Source organism: Cyanistes caeruleus, chromosome 9 (assembly GCF_971803275.1).
Source record: "Cyanistes caeruleus chromosome 9, bCyaCae1.hap1.1, whole genome shotgun sequence".
Classification (NCBI taxonomy): domain Eukaryota; kingdom Metazoa; phylum Chordata; class Aves; order Passeriformes; family Paridae; genus Cyanistes; species Cyanistes caeruleus.
The window spans coordinates 24744425-24762505 of record NC_141709.1 but is presented as its reverse complement, the minus strand read 5'-3'; the positions used below and the strand labels follow the sequence as shown (position 1 = coordinate 24762505).

At 44.5% G+C, this 18081-nt stretch overlaps 1 protein-coding gene across 6 annotated transcripts in view; it reads left to right on the top strand.

Moving 5' to 3' along the window:
* Positions 1-18081, top strand: part of ERI3 (ERI1 exoribonuclease family member 3) — a 130444-nt gene that overhangs the window by 18563 nt on the left and 93800 nt on the right. For all 6 annotated transcript variants that reach the window (XR_015273580.1, XM_086841290.1, XM_086841291.1 and 3 more), the window contains exons 3-5: positions 5021-5137; positions 11270-11329; positions 13549-13640. Coding sequence is in view for 5 of the 6 variants with exons in the window: in XM_086841290.1 (XP_086697416.1) it covers positions 5021-5137; positions 11270-11329; positions 13549-13640 (269 nt within the window). In the remaining variant the exon portion in view is untranslated. The remainder of the gene's footprint in view (positions 1-5020; positions 5138-11269; positions 11330-13548; positions 13641-18081) is intronic.

The window sequence follows — 18081 nt, the reverse complement described above, 5'->3', positions numbered from 1 at the left end:
GGCTGTGCAATAAATTTAACCCACCATAAATTATTTAGGAGCAGCCCATGGTGTAAATCAAAAACACGAGTGTTTGTTTAAGAAATAAGCTCCTTGTGCATAAAATCACTTTTTTTTTTCTTTAAAGAGAGGGGGGAAAAACTGTGCCTGAACCAAATGAGCTGGTGCTAAAGCTCTGTCCCTCCACAGACACTCCCTTACCTCTTCTGCCCTTACCTTTTTTGAAGGTGCAAGCAGTTCTTTTGGTAAGAAGTTTTATGCTTTTCCTTATCAGACAAAATCCGTTTCTCTCAACAGCCTCTGCTTGTTTTTATTGCATTTTGAACAGTCAGCTCTGATTTTTATGGGCATCTTTTATTCTTGTGTTTATTAAACTTCTTCACATGGGGGTTAGAGTAAGGGATAAATTATTCTCTGGTAGTTTTTGAACTGAATAGGCCATACAGTCTTCCTCAAATATATAACTCTGTGTACTAAGGCATGCTCTGTCCACTTTGTACATAGGCATCTGGATTAAAAGGTTTTGAGAGCTGGGAAGCTCTTGCTGGGAACTTTATTCTTTCTCTATAATGATGTTAGTGGTACCCAGATCCAAAAGGATAAGCAAAAAGAATTGTCTGTGGGAATTAGGGTAATTTCAGGTGCTTTCTCCTCTGACTGGAAATTGTTTAGCAAGCATAGCTGTGTGCTCATTCATTTCTTTTACTAGCAAGAAGATCAAGACAGCTGAATTGGTGCATCCCTGCTCTGGTGTTAAAGGGAAGGGAGTTTCATGTAGGATGACTGGGTAAGGAAAGGCTGGGTTTATAGCAGTGCTTTCACGTGCCATTAAGAATTTTTTAAAGCCCTCTTAGAAGAAAGTCCCTAGCCATTCCAGTTACCCTGATGCTGCTTAACCCACTGGCTTGGGACAGCCAGGTTGCAGAGGAGACTTCTACCTGGAACTTCTTTTTTTTTAAACCCTTGGTTTTTCAGAAAGACTAAAATTCTGAGGAAGCTGTCACATAGATTTGCTTAAAGTACCTTGAAATCGTAAATGTAGGATTGTTGTAAAGAGAGTGGACCTGATAATGGATATGTATAAGCCTCTGGCTCTGTAGGTTCCTATTGTTACTGTGTTTGGGGGCACAGCTGAGGGGAGGGAGAGGGTGCTGATGTTTTTTTCTTTAAATGTGTTAATATTGATTTTAGAAGCTCTGTGTTCCAACAATATAAATGCAAATGTCTGTAATTGGGAGCCTTGTGCAGAATTTCTCAACAGAAAACATGTCCAACTTTTCTGACAATGAAAGGAAAATAAAAAGCTGCTTATTTATTGGTGGTGGTTTGAATCCTGGATTTCCTTTCAAGTTACTTTGCAGTGCTAAATAAAATACCTAATTGCAGTGCTCGCAAAATTCAAATGAGTACATTTGTTCCTCTGGTAGCTCGCGGCTATTTGCAGCCTCTGGACACCCTCAGCATTATTTTAGCATATCCATAACTCCTGGTTGTGCTATAAGGAAAAGCTGGCAGTGGGGGCAGAGGGAAGGCTTAGAAGCCCCAAATGCTGCTGGCACAAATCACTGCCAAAGTTGGAACATTTACTCAGTGTTGGAGTGGATATATGTGAGGATCTCAAGGTAACACTTACGGATGATCAGGCTATGATAGAAGAAAGGAAGTGTCCATGAATCTCTCCCTTAACTCCCTCATGCTGCTTTCCTCCACATTTCCTGCCTGGGAAGAAGCAGTGAAGGTCCTTGAATGGTGGAGATGGAGCTGAGTATGTTGAGCTCACTGGGCTGCTGTGAAACATGAGAGAGCACCCGGCTGCCTTCCTGCATCACAGTCTGTTGGGGGGTTGTGTGTATGAGTGTCTAAGTGCTCACCGTTTCATAATAATTACTAATGAAATTCTAGATCTGTAATAACATTTCAGATATCTAAACCAAACCATATGCTTGTTAAAAAAAAAAAAAGGAGAGAGAGAAAAAAAAAGTGGAAACAGATCAACTTTAAGCCATAAATTCTTGGTAATAGAGGCCTCTTTTCTCCCCCCTTTCTGTTTATGTTTGATAGATATTTTTGTTTCTGCAGGAATGTCAACTCTTAATTTCATGATGTATCATGGGCTTAAGAAAATTGAATTTAATAAAGGCAAAAGATGAATGGCACCTTTAAAGGTCCCAACACTTGTCTTTATTAGCAGGACAAACTGCAGGGTCTCCAAACACTGCTTCTCTCCAAATGAAAGTTTAAATGAAAAGTACAGCAGTGTCACAGGTTAAATTTCATTGCAGGACTGGCTAACGTTGTTAGTGAGGAGTGGGGCTGATTTCATGGGGCTGGTATCTGTTGCCTTAGATACCAGTGGAGCAAACACTGCCAGAGACTGGAAAAATCTCCGCTATAGGAAGCGTGCAGATAAACAGCCTTTTGGGAAGGGTTCTTTACCACTTGCTTCAAAAACTGACCCAATAAGCTCAAGGGAGTGGCTGCGCTTTCTCCTAAGATGCTCTAGTTGCCTCTGGGGTTCCCCCCCTGCTCCTGGCCATTCACTTCCCACAGACCTACAGTAATTCTGGATATTGTTAAATTTTCCACATTTTTTAAGTATGGCTTTTTATTTCCTCCGTCTGTCTTAATCGGACCCTCCTGGAAGTGCTTTTTGCCTTTGGTTCTGGAAGGCGAGTGACGCCTTTGTGTATCAGATCAGCAGCATGCTGTCTTTCAGTCACACTTTGCATTCAGCCAGTTGATGGCCCCTGAGGATGTTTGTGGTCCCTTAGGGTACATCCCAGCATTGCAACGCAGCCCTGCTATGAAATCCAGCCGGTCTGTGTCCCTCTCTGAAAGGAGAAATGTTCATCTTGCCTTGCTGTGGGCTTGCCTGCTTTCATTCCTCTGGGTGGGATACAGGCCTAAGGGGCTGTGAGATGCCCCGGACCAATTTGAAAGATGGGATGGTGTTATCCTGAGGTTAAGCCTGGCTCTGTTATGGCAGCCTGTCTGTTGACTTCAGACTTTGCAGTCTGTTTTCCTTCTGAACAGAAGCTTGCTGCTTTCAGAACCTATCTGGCTGCCCTTTTGAGGGGAGGATCAGCTATATCCAGCATTTCTTGCTCTCTTGGGTTTCCATGGGTCCTCCTGGGTGGCTGAAGCTGGTGAGTTTAGCTGCACCAAAGCGGGCAGTCTGGCTAATACTCAAACGCTTGGCATGTGTCTTCTCCTTCCTTTAGAGCCTTTGGGTCAAGTTTGTTCTCTTTCCTGGGAGAACTTGGTGACTCCCAGTGGGGTGGTATGGCTGTGGGGAAGGATGTGCCCAGCCATCTGTTCTTGCTCATCCATCACAGCATGCACAGGGTGTGGCACAGCTGACCATGAGGAGATGCTTAAGCCATGCGTCCTGTGCAGCTTCAATGTCTACACCTGGGCACTTCCACACTGTTAACACTTTATTTGATTTTTACATTTTTTTCTAATTTTCCATCTCAGCAGCACGTGCTCTCCATGTGCTCTGGTCTGGGCTGTGCCCCTGCTCCACTGGGGAGCTGCTCTGCTCTATCTCTGGGCTCTGCCCACCATGGAAATTGGGTGTTTCTCCTGGCTATTTAAATTCTCTGTTGTTTCCATTTACCCACCCAGCTTCTTGCCCTCCTGCTGCCTAGTGGGGTGGTGAAGTCATCAGCTCATATGTGTAACCTCATGATAATTTCCGCCTGCAGGTCATGAGGGTTGCAACCATGGTCCAAAAAAGTGTGTTAGTTCCTCTGCAGCGGCTGCATTTTTCACATGCTAATTTTACTCACAGGAGTTGGATTTTTTTTTCATTTTTTATTATTTCTTATTTGTCTCTTCCAGATGTTTTCAGGCAGTTTTTTTTGTTGTTAAACTAATTCCGTTCATGTTTTAAAAATTTATGAAAGCACTAATAAAAATGTCAAAGTGGTAAAAATGTTAGCTTTTGCTCTGCTTTGATTAAATTTTGCAAACTGTTTTTGAATATTAAAAAGCAATATTTTTTTTATTCTCTCTCCCTCTCTCTGTTTTTCTCCAGAAGTGATTTGAGAGGCTTGTTGCATGGATATCACTCAGCAGGCTCATTTGCACTCCAGAACCTCGGTGTCATGGATCTCTATTAAATAACATAGACAAATTATTCTTTAAAGACACCAAACAAATTGTCACTTCTCCTCTTACATTAAACTGGAAGGAAGAAAGGGAGTGCAGAAGAAGGGGGGTGAACACAAAGGATTTTATCGCTTTTATTCAGTGGGCGGCTTTTTTAATTTCATGTATATTTTTTAATAATTGAGAAATCCATCGCAACAGGATTTGTTTAAACTTTTTATTAACAGGTCCATGTAAATTTTTGATTGCTGATTATTCAAATAATTGAACATTCTTCTGATGAAGGAACATTTTTATTTCCCTATCAGCATAAATTTGCTGCAAAGAGGAAAATGAAGTGGAGCTAGCTACTGTGCTATATCCCATAGGGATCGATTTGGGGGGAGCTTTCAGCTCCTCTTCTCAGTCTGTTGGAGGAGGGCAGTCCTCCTCAGCCTCTCCAGAGGAGGTGCAGTAGTCCCTGTTGTCTGTCTGATGGTGTCCTTAAAAGGATGGTGGTCTGGAAAGGTTGAGACTGGTCTTGGGGAGGGTACAGACCCTGCGATGTCCCTGCTAAACAGTTGTGAGTCCATTGGGAATACAGCTTCATACCCTCTGGGAGCAAATGGGAGTGGTGTGAGACCACCTTCCTCAGGTTCAGCTTAGGCAGTGATGTGTGCAGCTGCAGTGCTGAGCAGGGAGACCTCACAGAGCCTGTCCTGGCTGTGATGAGCATCAACACTATCCTCGTCTGTTCTGACCGTGTTGGATGTGCTCTGTGCAGCACCACCTTCCCACTTCTGCAGAGCTTTGTGTTGAGTTTACTTTTGTTTGGGACTATCAGACCACCTTGCTAGATGGGAAAATTTCCAGCTTAATTTCTTGTTTATTTGAAGTGAACAGCTGCTTTTCTTTTTGCCCTATTCAGGAAATCATCGAATTCCCTATCCTGAAGCTGAATGGCAGGACGATGGAGATCGAATCCACCTTTCACATGTATGTTCAGCCTGTGGTGCATCCCCAGCTTACGCCCTTCTGTACAGAGGTAAAGTGCAAAGGTTTCCTGGTGCTCCAAGAGTCTCTCTGGGAAGCAGGTTTCCATTGCACCAGAGACTTGGGTCACCTCTTCATGGTGCAGCTGCAAGGCAGCATGTCATGCCACCCTTGAGTTAATGACAAAGAGAATGATTTTTTGTTACTGCAGTAGTGTGTAAAGACCTCCATTTGGATTCATAACTAAGTCTAGCTATGATCTGCTAACTTAAGATAATTGTATTTACAGCTAACAAATGTCTTGATTGGGTGACCACCAAATAAACACTAGCTGATGTTCAAAATCCTGTAACCTCTTTATGAGCTCTTGCGATTTTGCTGTGTTCCTCTGTGGTGGGGAAGGTCGAAGAGAGCATAGACTGAGGAATGACACTGCTGGGCAGATGTGTGGTTCAGAGGCATTAAATGACTCTCCTGTAGGCATGCATGTTGGGATTTGAGAAGTCCTTCAGAGTGGTAGGATAATTCATGTCTGTATTTTTAAGACTTTCTTTTTGATTTTATAATTGTGGGCTACTTTAAATGATTGCTGGAGAAGAGGCCTCTTTACTTGCTTAGCCTCTCATTGCCTAGGACAGCTGCTCTTGAGCTGTGGCCACCTTTCCCAGATATGGAGTGAAGGTGGTAAATGTGATCCCTGAGGGTTCAAAGGAATTGAGGAGCAGACATTGGGTTTTGTTGTTGATTTGGGGTTGTTTTACTTTTTTATTCGACCCAAAAAGTTAACTGTTTTTCCAAATGTGTTTATCCTCCTTGCCATAATCATCAAAATAAACTTTAAGTTCCTTTTGTTTTAGACTTTCTTTCCTATCAGGCCATTGGTTCGATTTTGGCCAGATCAATGTCTAAAATACTGACTGTGGGAATCAGTGTATTCAAGTTCTTCATTCTGTCCCTGTCCTGTCTAGGATCATCAACACCACGGTTGTTTCCCCTCCCTCTGTGGCTACAGGCTTAAGCCCACAGAGGGCTTGTCCCCACCTGTACTAGCCTGATGAAAAATGACTCCTCTGTGTTCAGTAGAGTCCCCTCCAGAACCAACCAGCCCCTTCCATATTTTCACATTGTAAAAACAAATACTTATTTTTATTCTCCTGTAACTCAAAACCATCTGAAGGTATTTTATTTAAACTTAAAAAAAAAGAAAAGACTAAGCACCGAAAACATTATTCCCCAGAGAAGAGCTTTCAGAAAGCTATAAATGTGTGAGAACAGAGGGTTATAATGGAAATGGTTTTGCAACCTTAATGCTAGAAGGCTGGACAACTACTTTGGCTGTCCTTATCCCCATGAGACTTGCTGGACATATGCTTGTACAAATGTGATAAATCTCACAGCTTGCACCTGATCTTTGCTAAAAACAACGTCATCTTCCAGAGCTGAGCCCAAAATGTCGGCCTTGCAAGTCCCCTAAATTCTGGAGAGAAGTTGTCTCTTTAACTCCCGCCAAAACTCCTTTTTCTGGAAATCTCTCTATTGCATCCTTTCCTCTGTTGCTAAAGACTGCAGCTCTGTTCTTGCACAAGAACCTGCATGACTGGCTTGGTGTGTGCTTGTGATTCAGCTTTGTGAACTGAACAGACTCTCCAGCCTGCTGCAATCTAGGGACATTCAGAAGTTCCCTGGATGATGACCTTGTGACCAACAGTCAGCCCATCTAATGCTCCTGTACTGCAGTGATGGTTTCTTGTCTTCCCTTGCTCTTGGGGATCTGGAGCAGGTGTTCGTGTCCCCCATGTGGAGCCTTGAAGAAAGCAAGGATGAGAGTGTGTGTGTGTGTTTGTGTGTTTGTGGCTGTGGCTGTGTGGCTGTGATGGCCAGGAGTCCAGGACGGGCACAGGTGTCACAGGTCAGCATTCTGCTGCAGGCTCTGCCACAAATGTTGGTCTGGCATCATGTCCAGAGTTGGGTGAAAATGGGCAGTACTGATGTCAGAAGGCAAAATGATTGCAGGACCCCCACCTATTTGTATCAATGGTACAAAAAGGCCCCACTACCTACAAGTCCTCTGTTATTAACAGCATGGATTAGGAAGCTGGTTTTAATCCTAGCCATGATGTTACTGGCTCCTGGTCACCCCCACATTGTACCCCTTGTTACTTAGTGCCCAGCATGGCCCCTGGCCTTCCTGGCTTGGCAGTCCCCTGGCCTGTTGCAGGGGCTGCCAAGAGGTCCAAGAGTGAGATCATGCTAGAGGTGTAACTGGGCTTTTTCCTGGGGCCTCTGTATGGGGCTGAGTTTGAAACTCTGCCCTGAGAGCCACAGGTGACCCTTACTAAACAGTGGGGTGCTGCTTGGTAGGTGCAGGGATCATCCCTGTGCCACTGGTGTAGGTTCACTTGAGACCCCAGAGACACAACCAGGATGTGCTCTTGCAGAGCTGCTGCCTGAACTGCTCTAGCACTTGTTATTGGCTTTCTGCTGGTTTATGTTTTCTGAAAAATACTCATTTTGCTAAATGCCAGTAAAGGCCTTTGCCTAGGCACCTCTACTTACAAAGGGTGAGATTTATTGGCCTCTTTGTCTACAAAGAAAGATCAGGCCTGATTATCAGATTGTACACCAGAGACAAGTGCTTAGGTAATCAGCAAACTGATTGTCTTGAAGTAGAAATACGATGGTTTTCCAGATAAACTCTCTAGGTGGTGTTGACATTATGTGGGAGCCTGTCTGCTGTGCTGCTGATTTCCCCTCTCCCCTCTGCCTTTGCTAAACAGTAGAACTGCTTGGTGTAGACTGTGTGGAAGGGTTACTGGAGTTGCTTGACATTACTCCCTGGGGTTTGGAGTACCTCTTCCATCCCTCATCCTTCTTGAAGACAACAGCACAGCATGGGAAGGGTGCCTGGAAGGGTGGAGAGCTTGTTGCCCCTTCAACAAGCTTAGCTTTTGATGTGTCTGTGCTCTCCCCTGGCTACAGGATGTTTCTCCAACTCCCCACACCAATGGCCAGGAGCTGTCTTCCAGTGCTGGTTCACTCTTAGACCTCATCTCATCCCCTTTCCCCTGACCTGCTTCTGTAGAACAACAGGTCGTGAACCTTGGTTATTGTGAAGAGTGAGCTGAATGCTTAGGTGGAGAAGATAGACAGTGTTTGCAAGTTGCTGAAAGTTGTTATTAGGTGCATAAAGCTCATTGTGCCCTTTTGGCTGATGCAGATGATTTTCTGTGGTGCCCAAAAAAGTTCTTGCCAGGAGCTTAAGGAGATGTTCCCTCTACACACAAGGTGCTTGTACAGATCTTTTCATGATACTTTGCTCTCTTTTTATGACTAATTTTTATTGATTTTTTTTCCTGAAGGAATAGACAATAAAAATACAAAATGATAAAGGCATTATAGCTTGCTTATGTTCCCAAGTACCTCATGCTTCTTTGGATAACCAGTGAAATTTTACAATTGTGCAGTTTTATGTTTTTATACTTTTTCAAAGCTGCAAGACCAGATAATGCTGCAGAGATCCAATGCACTAGGTTGGATGCAGCAGATGGGCATAACTGATAACAAAAAATATCAGAAAGGAAGAGAGAGTAGAAATCTGGTCCAGTTTGAGCACTCTGTGACATGTATTGCAATGTACCTATGGAGCAGGTACATGCCTCTGTATTCATATGTGTGATTTCTGCAGCGTGAATCTTGTGTGCGTATACTTGGCAATGTGTCCTTGTACAGACAGGCTGGTACTTCGCTTGGCCTGGCAGAAAAGGACAGGAGTTTTGGGCAAGAATAAGCAGTGATTCTTGGTGGCACCTCTGCATCTGCCTTCATATCCCTCCCTCCTCCTGATGGGAAGTGTCTGGATGAGGCTCTTATACCCTGTCCTCCCATGACATCAGGGGTGCAGTGCTCCACAGATACAGTCCTGAGGGTGCCTGGAATAGTAGAAACCATTTGCATCAGTGCTGGCTGAGATAGTGAAAGGTCGCCTGACATCCTTAGTACAGGAAAGACTTGGACCTCTTGGAGCAAGTTCAGAGGAGGGCCATGAAGATGAACAGAGGGATGAAACACCTCTCCTGTGAGGAAAGGCTGGGAGCTATGGGAACTTGTTCAGCTTGAAGAAGAGAAGGCTCCCAAGAGACCTTATTGCAACCTTTCAGTACTTAAGGGGGCCTATAAAATAGACTTTTCAGTTTGGCCCCATTGTGACAGGATGAGGAATAATGACTTTAAACTAGTCAACTAAGTATACAGAAGAAGATTTTTACATTGAGGGTGGTGAAGCAGTGGCACAGGTTGCCAGAGAGTCAACATTCAGGGTCAGGTTGGACGGGGCTGTGAGCAACCTGATCTAGTTGAAAATGTCCCTACTCACTGCAAGGGAGGTTAGAGTGGATGAACTTTAAAGGTCCCTTCCAAAACAAACTGTTCTATGATTCTGTGTTCCTTTCTGAACGCACATTTCAGTCACTTCCAGAGATTTGGGTTGAGCTTCTGTCTGAAAGGCAGAACCAGCACTTTGCAATAGGTGAGCTGTCCACCTCTGCCAGAGGAATGCGTGGAGAGAAATAGGGCAAGAAAAGCAAAAATTATGCCAGTGAGCTTTAAAAACTGCTCTAAAGAGCCATGTGTTAATTCCTCAAATCTGTTTGCTTCTCAGAGTATGGAAGTTTGTAGCAGCTGTTAACCCAATTAAAATACAGATTAATATATAAACAGTTTCTGAAATATTAGAGTGTCTGTGTCCCTCCACTTTCTTAAAATTCCACTTCATAATGGCTTGATGAACTTGAGAAACACACCTAGAGGAGCTCTGCATTCTTAAAATTAAAATACTTTCCCTTAAAGGTATGTATTGCCATTTCATGGGAGTCACTATGAGAAAATAATCTTCCCACTTACAGTTTATTCAGTGAGTCAGGTATTTGGTATTCATTAAATGTAATTACAGTTTAATCAGAGTTTAATATAATTTCTTTTTCTATCCTCCAAGTTCAGTGTTGTAAGCTAAGCAGCCAACAAAACTGAGGGATAGAAATCATTTAGCTTCCTTCAGTTGCCACATACTTAATAAAGCAGAGCTCTGTGGTTTGTGAAAGGACTTATGTACGACTAGGTTGAGCTGGTCTGTGTGGAAGAGTTACTCCCGAGTGATGGTGGGGCCATTGGTATCTCTCAACTGGATGCTATGGCTTCCAGAGGTGTGGATGCTTCTAGGTTGTGCTTGACCTTTATTTTATGAAAACGTGTGAGATGTGTAGCTTCAGGAAAGTGCCATATGAAGTGAAATCCCATAGTGTGGACTTGTTTTAATAATGATTTTTTTAATTACTTGGGTGCATCGATGGCAAGCTACTGAACTCCGATATTCAATATGTTAAAGGACAGTTTTGTCAGTTGGAAGGCAGACAGAAAAATTATCTGTTTTCCATGTGCCTCAAGCTCTCCTGGGCAGACACAGGCAGAAGCTCATGAGACTGCATCTTTTAATGCATGTACTTAGCTTTGAATGGCCGAGCAGTCTAGGAGCAGTCAGTAGGAGTATCTGTCAGCAGGACCTCTTCCTAAGGAACCTCCTGGAAAAGAGACTAGAGAGGGTTCTGGAAAGAAGTGCTTTTCTTCAGATTTCATTCTCTTATTTTAAATACAATTTTGAACTGCCAAGGAATGCTGTGATGGACAATAGGAAAGTACACATGCTGGCTGTCCAGCTCAGGAGAAGATGACTGAGTCCATTCCAGGTCTCACTTACCAATACTCCTCTGTTTGGTTCATCTAACACTGAAATTTTGGTGTCCTCCTAGCAGAGGAATGTCCAGACACCTTGGTAGTTACCACTGCCTGTGTACATCAAGGCAACACCTAAACTGCTGAAAGGCATGCTGAAAAAGGGCATCATGCTGGTGCATGACACTGCTCCCCAAGTGGACCCTGCCATGCTGAGAATTTTGCAGTTTTGTGATGTGAGTAGGAGCACCACTACATTTCTGTGTTTGGGATGAAGCTGTGCCCTTGCCTGTGGCTGGGCAGCTGCCAGGGTCACTCTGCTATGGCTGGTTCCTCAGCAACATCCATGTGGATCACAGGAGCATGTTTTGGTTGCAGAAAGATGGACAGGAGAGTAGACCTCTCTAATGATCTTTTGAGTGCTGCTCTGGTGACTGCTTTCCGTTTGTCTCTGTTTCAGCTGACTGGGATTATTCAAGGCATGGTGGATGGGCAGCCAAGCCTCCAGCAAGTGCTTGAGGTAAGCAGAATAACCTTTAGTTCTCAAACTCTGACCTCTGGTCCTGCAGTCCCCTCTTCATCTCTTTCCCTGCACCCTCCCCTTTCTGAGAATCGAACCGCGTAATTTGACTATGATTACAGCTTCATTAGAATAACATTTGCTGTCACACTGGTGACACACTGCTGAGATTATTGAACCATTGATCTGTCATCTCCAGCTGTTCATGTCAAGGGTGCTGACAAGATATCCAAACTCCTTCCAGTAGATAGGAGAAGAGGCGATTCTTTCTTGAGCCAGTTTTAAAGCACCAAGACAATACTCAAGACCACTGCTCCTGGAGATTCTGCTTTCATTTCTTTTCCCTTCCCTCAGCACTTTATTAAATTATTTTTTCTACCTATTTAAATGCTCGATAATACATGTAGTATAGAAGGAAAATGCTTCTGAAATCTAATCTAAAGCATGTGTGAATGCAGATACAGCCCTAATAATACCATCTGCTTAATGTGGAATTCCTAGAGCATTTAAGGCTTAATTAGCTTGGAAGTATTTCTCCATCAATAGCTTTCATTGGCAGTCAGATAGTGAAGGAAATCTCCTCAAGCAGAGCCTGCTTGGGCTGCAGGTTGGTGTTTGATGCGTTGTCTCTGTCAGGATTTCCACTGCTGTGTTACCTAATTGTTCCTAATCAGAGTAATTGCAACAATTGCTTATCTGAGGAAATCAAATTAAAGGTGTTAAAATCCTCCATGGAGGCAGCACTTGATGGGCGCTCACATCAGGGAGTTTAGAAAGGTTACAACTGCTGTCCCTAACTCCCGGCAGGCTCATGTGAGGCTTGCTGGGAGATCCTCTCAGCCAAAGGGAGTGTGGCTGAGAGGCTGGGTGCTGCTTTTCTGGGGAGTTCCACTCAGAGGGTTGTCACACAGTCAGTCACAGGAAGAAGCATCGACCCCTGGCAGGAAAGGCTGTGGCAGTGACATGAGACTGAAGATGGTGCTCTGCAGAGGTGATGTCTCTCATCCATGCAAACCCCCAGCTCTCCAGAGAGACATAGCAGTCTTGCTTGTCCATAAATATATAGATGCATGTGCCTGTTTCCCCCAGGAGAAGAGCCCTCTTTGCCTGGATGGATGAATGTAGATCACTACTGGAGTATTCCAGAAAATAATTTGTTCTGTTTCTATGAAAGCTTTTTAGAGTATGGAAACGATTATGTGGAACTTTTTTTTTATTTGGACAGAAAAGGTGCTCATACAGCAGTATGCTTGTAGGATAAAATGAGATTCAGGTCAGGCAGTTTCTGAGGCATGCTGGTTTACTCGGGAGTAGAAGGTGTGAAGCAAGGGAGAAGAGGAGGGATTTCTGTTGCTCAAGCATTGAAAATACTGCTAGTGAGGTTGTGTAATAACAGTTGATTGCCTGCCACTCTAAGATTTTGGGCAAGTCGTTTGCTAGTCTTAGCTGGAATAAGTGTCTGTGCAGGGCTTCTGTATATGCAGGGCTTCTAGTCTAGGTTAGTTCCTTAATCCCTAAGGTGGGTTGCATCCTCCAGGTTAACACAGCCCATTTCTGAAGAGGACCCAGAATATCTGTCCCTGTGGGAAATTGATCAGGAATAGTGGATCCACTCTAAACCCACACTACCCTGAACAAGCACTTCTTCAGAACTGTAAGAAGGAGAGAGGGATCCAGTCTGGAGAGGAGGGGGATACCTGGCTTTGCTTGTTACTGCCACACAGTGCCTATGTGTACCCATCCCTTCTATTTTTCCCTCTTCCCGTATCCCCCTGGTGCTATATGAATTAGAGTATGTGAGAAATGCTGTAAGGGAGGGATGTCATCTCAATATACCTGTCTTTTCTCCTCATTGGAGGGGACACAAGTTATGTTCCCTACGAGCCTCTTTGGTACAGGGAGAGGAGAAATGCCAGGTAACAGCACAGTTGTATCGTCCCGTTAACGCTGCACAACTTTCATCCCTCCACAAGCAGAGCTGCTGCAGTGTCTGATAAGATCATCTCTCCTCTGGTTGCCTGATGTCTCCTATCAGAAATCTTCAAAGGTCCAAACGTGCTGTTGTTGAGATGGCAAGCAAAGAGAGAAGAGAGAGAGGGAGAGGTTGGATAAGATCACAATTTTCTTCTCTCTTGATTGCAAGCAGCTTATCTGAGTTTAACTGTTGTGGCTCGGCCTGTCTCTGAAAAACTCATCCCCTTTTCTTGCCTTCCTTTCAGAGGGTTGACGAGTGGATGGCAAAAGAAGGCCTCTTAGATCCCAGCGTCAAGTCGATTTTTGTGACCTGTGGAGACTGGGATTTGAAAGTGATGTGAGTATGGGAGGGAAGGGAGATTTTACTGGCCTTTATTGCTCCATGCTTGCCTGTAGTGCATATGTCTTTGTCCTTGCAAGCCTCCAATGTTTACTAGTCATTGTTTCTTAGGGAAATTGTTGTTTGCCATGCATAACTGGGAGAGGAGAGTTGTTTCAGAAGACAGGTGGGTGCTGGGCAGGGTGCAAGATCACTGCCTAGAATATTCCCTATAGTGAGTGAAGCCTTTCAGAACCCCAAGAAAAGTTTAAACTGGGGCTTTGTGACATTTTGCCTTTTATCCAATATACTTTCCAAAGGGATGGATATTTCTGAGTGCATACATGGATGATCAAGTGATGATCCTTACCTGACTTCCTGCATTTAAGGCTTTTTCTGTCATTTTGGCACAGTAACTCAATATGAATCACAAAGTAATCTTTGGAACAGAGTATAAGCCAGGTCTGGCATGCTCCAGTGGTGGTCTTATCGTTAAGGTCATCTTCATCAGCTGGGTGAATACCTGGCAAGTAGCAGGTGGGGACCTGCACTAGGATCTGCAAGTGTCAGTGTATGTGCATGTTTTGTTAGAAAAATAGCTAGGCCAAAACATAAAAATATTATTATAAGAATGGAACTAAATGTCCAGAAATTAAACTAGTTCAATCTCCAAAGCATTTGCAGATCAGTGTCCTATAGAGCTGAATTCCCTTGGATTTGTATAATCTTGCTTTAGCTTTTCATTTTCCTGTGGTGCTGGATAGACTTCTGTTGTTGTCACACCAGTAAAGCATGGGCTTGACACTTCCCATCCTAAACTGACAGCCACAACTCGTTAGTAGTGTTACTTGGTTTTCACTGTGACATTGGTTTCCCCAAGCTGGAAGCCTAAATAAACTGCACATAGTCTAGGAGCAATCAGCAAAAGTTCTTCCCTGACGGGTAGTCTTTGCAGAGTGGCAGCTCCTTGCCTTTTCTTGGTGTGATTAGTGGAACAGGAGATATGGGGTCCAAAGCTCAGCACAAGCACTAGTGGAGATGAGAAATTGGCTCCAGACAGAGACAGAAGGGTGGTATTTGAACTTTTGAGTCAGAATCTGGGTCTCTGCTCAGGCTGTGTCTAGAGCTCATATATATTGCAAGTTCCTGTGTTAGCTGCTTTAAATTAGGAGTGAGTTATTTTTCTTTATATATCATGTTTAAGCTTCTGTTAGAGACGAGCACAATTGCTGTACTAAACTTCTGTTTCTCATGTGTTTTATTTTCTCTGTTCTTTACTCCTGTATTGCTGTTCTGAGAGTCCAGTTTACCATTTTGTTGATGGTTGTGAGAAACAGTTGTCTTTGCTCCAATCCCATCTTTCCATTGCTTTCACAGTAGGCTGACAAGTCTCAGGTAATGACATCCTAACTTGGTGTCCATATGGAAGGAGCAACCTGGATGTGTTTGGTGGCTTTTTTTTTTTTTTCTTGCTTTTTTTTTTTTTTTCTTCAGAGCTCTACAGCAGGCAAATAGAGGTAAAGATGAGCCCCATTTCTGGTGAGCCATTGGGGTTGTAAGGTGAGCTGGCTCAGAGGGACATGCTGTTCTGGAGTGGAGATACACTATTCACCATTTGCAGTGGTCTCTCGCATGGATTGTCCCTCACTAGTCAGCTGGAAAAGAAGACTCCACTCCTGGCCATGAGGTTATTGCGAGTGGTTCATTTCTCCCCCTTCCTTTTAAAATTTTTTTTTAAACCATTAACTTCAGAATTCAATCCTGAAGCATCTCCAGGGCAAAGCAGAAAATACATTCTGTGTTTCCAAACACATGGATAGCAGGAGCCTGGCTGCAGCTGCCTGGTGAGTAGCACATCACGCTGCTCCATCACCGATTGGAGCTGCAGCGTGTAGCATCACATCTGATTAGCACCGTGCCAGTGGATGAGGCTCGAGTGAGGACTCCCTGCCAGCTCTGACTTGTCTCATTTCCCATTACTTTTATCCGTCACCACAAATGCCGAGTCTCCCTCCTGAACTAATTAAGTTTGCATGTGTTTAGACACATTGCCAAATAGGGTTTAGCAAAGCAGAACTGAGCATCTCTTTTTAAAGAGGGAAAGCAGAGAGCTGAAACAAGGCTGCTCAGACAGGGAGACGGAGCCTCAGAGACATAGAACATCCATGAGGTATTCCAGGGAATCACCCCATGCTTCCCTTCAAGACCTTCAGTGTAGCTGATGCTACCATGTTGAGACCACACTCTGGTCACCAAAGGCATTGGGGCAGTAGGAAGGGAGGTGGTGCTGTTTGTCCACATTTGGAGGAGTGTTGTTGGAAGCATTACATGGTTAGAAACCTGGCTGGGTTCCAGGGGAATTGAGGACACTGAGGTGAGTGCAACGCTTCTGGGCTTAAGGAGCCAGCACTTGTGACAGGTCCACTTCTAACTCTACTCTTTCTTTTCTCAGCTTCCTTAGTAATGACAGCTGCTTGCATAGCTATGCATAGCTTGCATAGGTGCTTGCAGTCCTCTTGCCCATCCATTGAGTGGTTTAGAGTTCCTGTCCTCCATTGTCCTTAGCTTGGCTGGTAAACCATGCAGCTTTGTTCCTGGCTTCTTCAGCAGTGACCTGGACATTTAGTTTGGCTTCTGTCTGCATGTGCTGTTCTAGAGCTGAGGCATGGTGACTTCTGAACTGATCTGTCTACTGTGAGGGCTTCCAGTAGGTACCACTGGTAGATGCCAGGGAGGCACAGTGGGATGAGCAACCTGGACGTAGGAAAGTGGCTGTAACAAGGAGGAATCTTCAAGCCTGTCAGTGTTGGATATAGGGATAAGGTGGGGAAATAGCTCTGCCTAAGTGAGGAGTTGCAATGTGTGTAGCACTCCTAGCTCAAACAAAGGCACCAGAGGAGCAACGATTGTCAGGGTACTGCTCTCTGCTGATGGTGTCTGGCACTGCTCAGTCTGCAGGATTCAAGATGTAAACTCAGCTGCTAAAGGATCACTAAAGCCTCTGCTTGACTCAGGGATCTTCAGGAAATGAGGTGCTGTGTGGCTACAGATTTGGTTGCTCTTGAGCACTGGAGCTTCCTTGGAAGACCACAGAGCTGTTTGTCTGTCTTCCCTCAGACAACAGAGACCACTAGTCACAAGGAGCTGGGTGCCCAGAACAGGAAGTTCTGGGTACCCTGAGTACCAAGCATCTGGGAAAGGCTTATGGAGATTTAGCATGAGTCAAGGTCCTCGACCATGCTGTCAAAGGCTTTGTTATGGGTGTGGTGCCCCATCAGAAGGTGCACCTGTCAGAGGGATTTGGTTGCTGCTGGAGAGAGTCCATTGTGTGAGAGGGCTCCTAAATGGAGCGCTGATCCTCTACTGGCTGTGCTTGGATCAACCTGCTTTCAGTTCTTGGTGTGTGTGAATCAGGCTGGAGTCGGGGAGACAGCAGCTCTCCTGCCAGCCCTCCCCTTCCCTCTTGTTAAGATGCAATTTCTTTAATGAGGAAAACCTCTTGAGTAGGAACATCACCTTTCTTGAAGGCTTGTCCTGACAAGGCAGTTCAAGCCGACAGAGTCGCATATCAACTTCAGCAAATATCAGTCACTCATTACAGAGACTCTTCTCCCCCCCACCCCCCAGCAACACCCCTCATTCCCAGACAAGGGAATGAATCACACTTCTGCTCTTGAATACATCATGACAAGTCATGGTTCTAATGAGAGAGGGCCATTCATTCTGGGTGGAAAGTTCCCTGTGTCGACTCAGAAATGTTATTAATTAAAGAGAGCTACCTGAAGCAAAAGATGAAAGGAGCACCAGACCTGCCAAGCTAAAATATGAGTGGGGATACAGCCTCGTTAGACACACGGTCCTCAGGCCTCTGCATGCTCAGTGGGAGGATTCCTTTAGCCTGTTGCAAGGAGCCATAGTCCAACTTTAACAGCTCCAGGGATGGATTCAGATACCAATGTCGTCTGCTTTAGTGCTTGGACCTCATTCTGCACCTAGGTTGGAACTGACACTAGTCATTAAGCAAATAGCATTGATGTGGCATTGGGTGGCGAGGGTAACGTGCCTCTGAAGGGGCTGAGGGAGCTGCTGACTGCAGGAGACGGGCTTAGTGGAAAAGAGGGTACTTAGTATCTGCCAGAGTTGAGCCCTTGTAATATAAGCTCTTTAGTGTAGTTTATCTCTGCTGAAATGTCAAATTGCTTTCCTCTGTGTGCGGAACCAGTTTGTGGGCTCTTAAACACAATGTGAATTAATCTTGGCAACGAAAGAGGCATTTTTACCATGTGTTCATAGATAAAGGGTTGAAATACAGTGAGGTTAAGTGATATGCCTGTGGCTGTGCAGGCAGGCAGAGGCAGAGCTAAAGTCTTATGTCCCAAATCTCAGACCTGCACCATAATGTCAGAAGCATCAGTTAATCCTTCTCCTTCCAGATTTGGATTGTTCTGTAAATGCACTG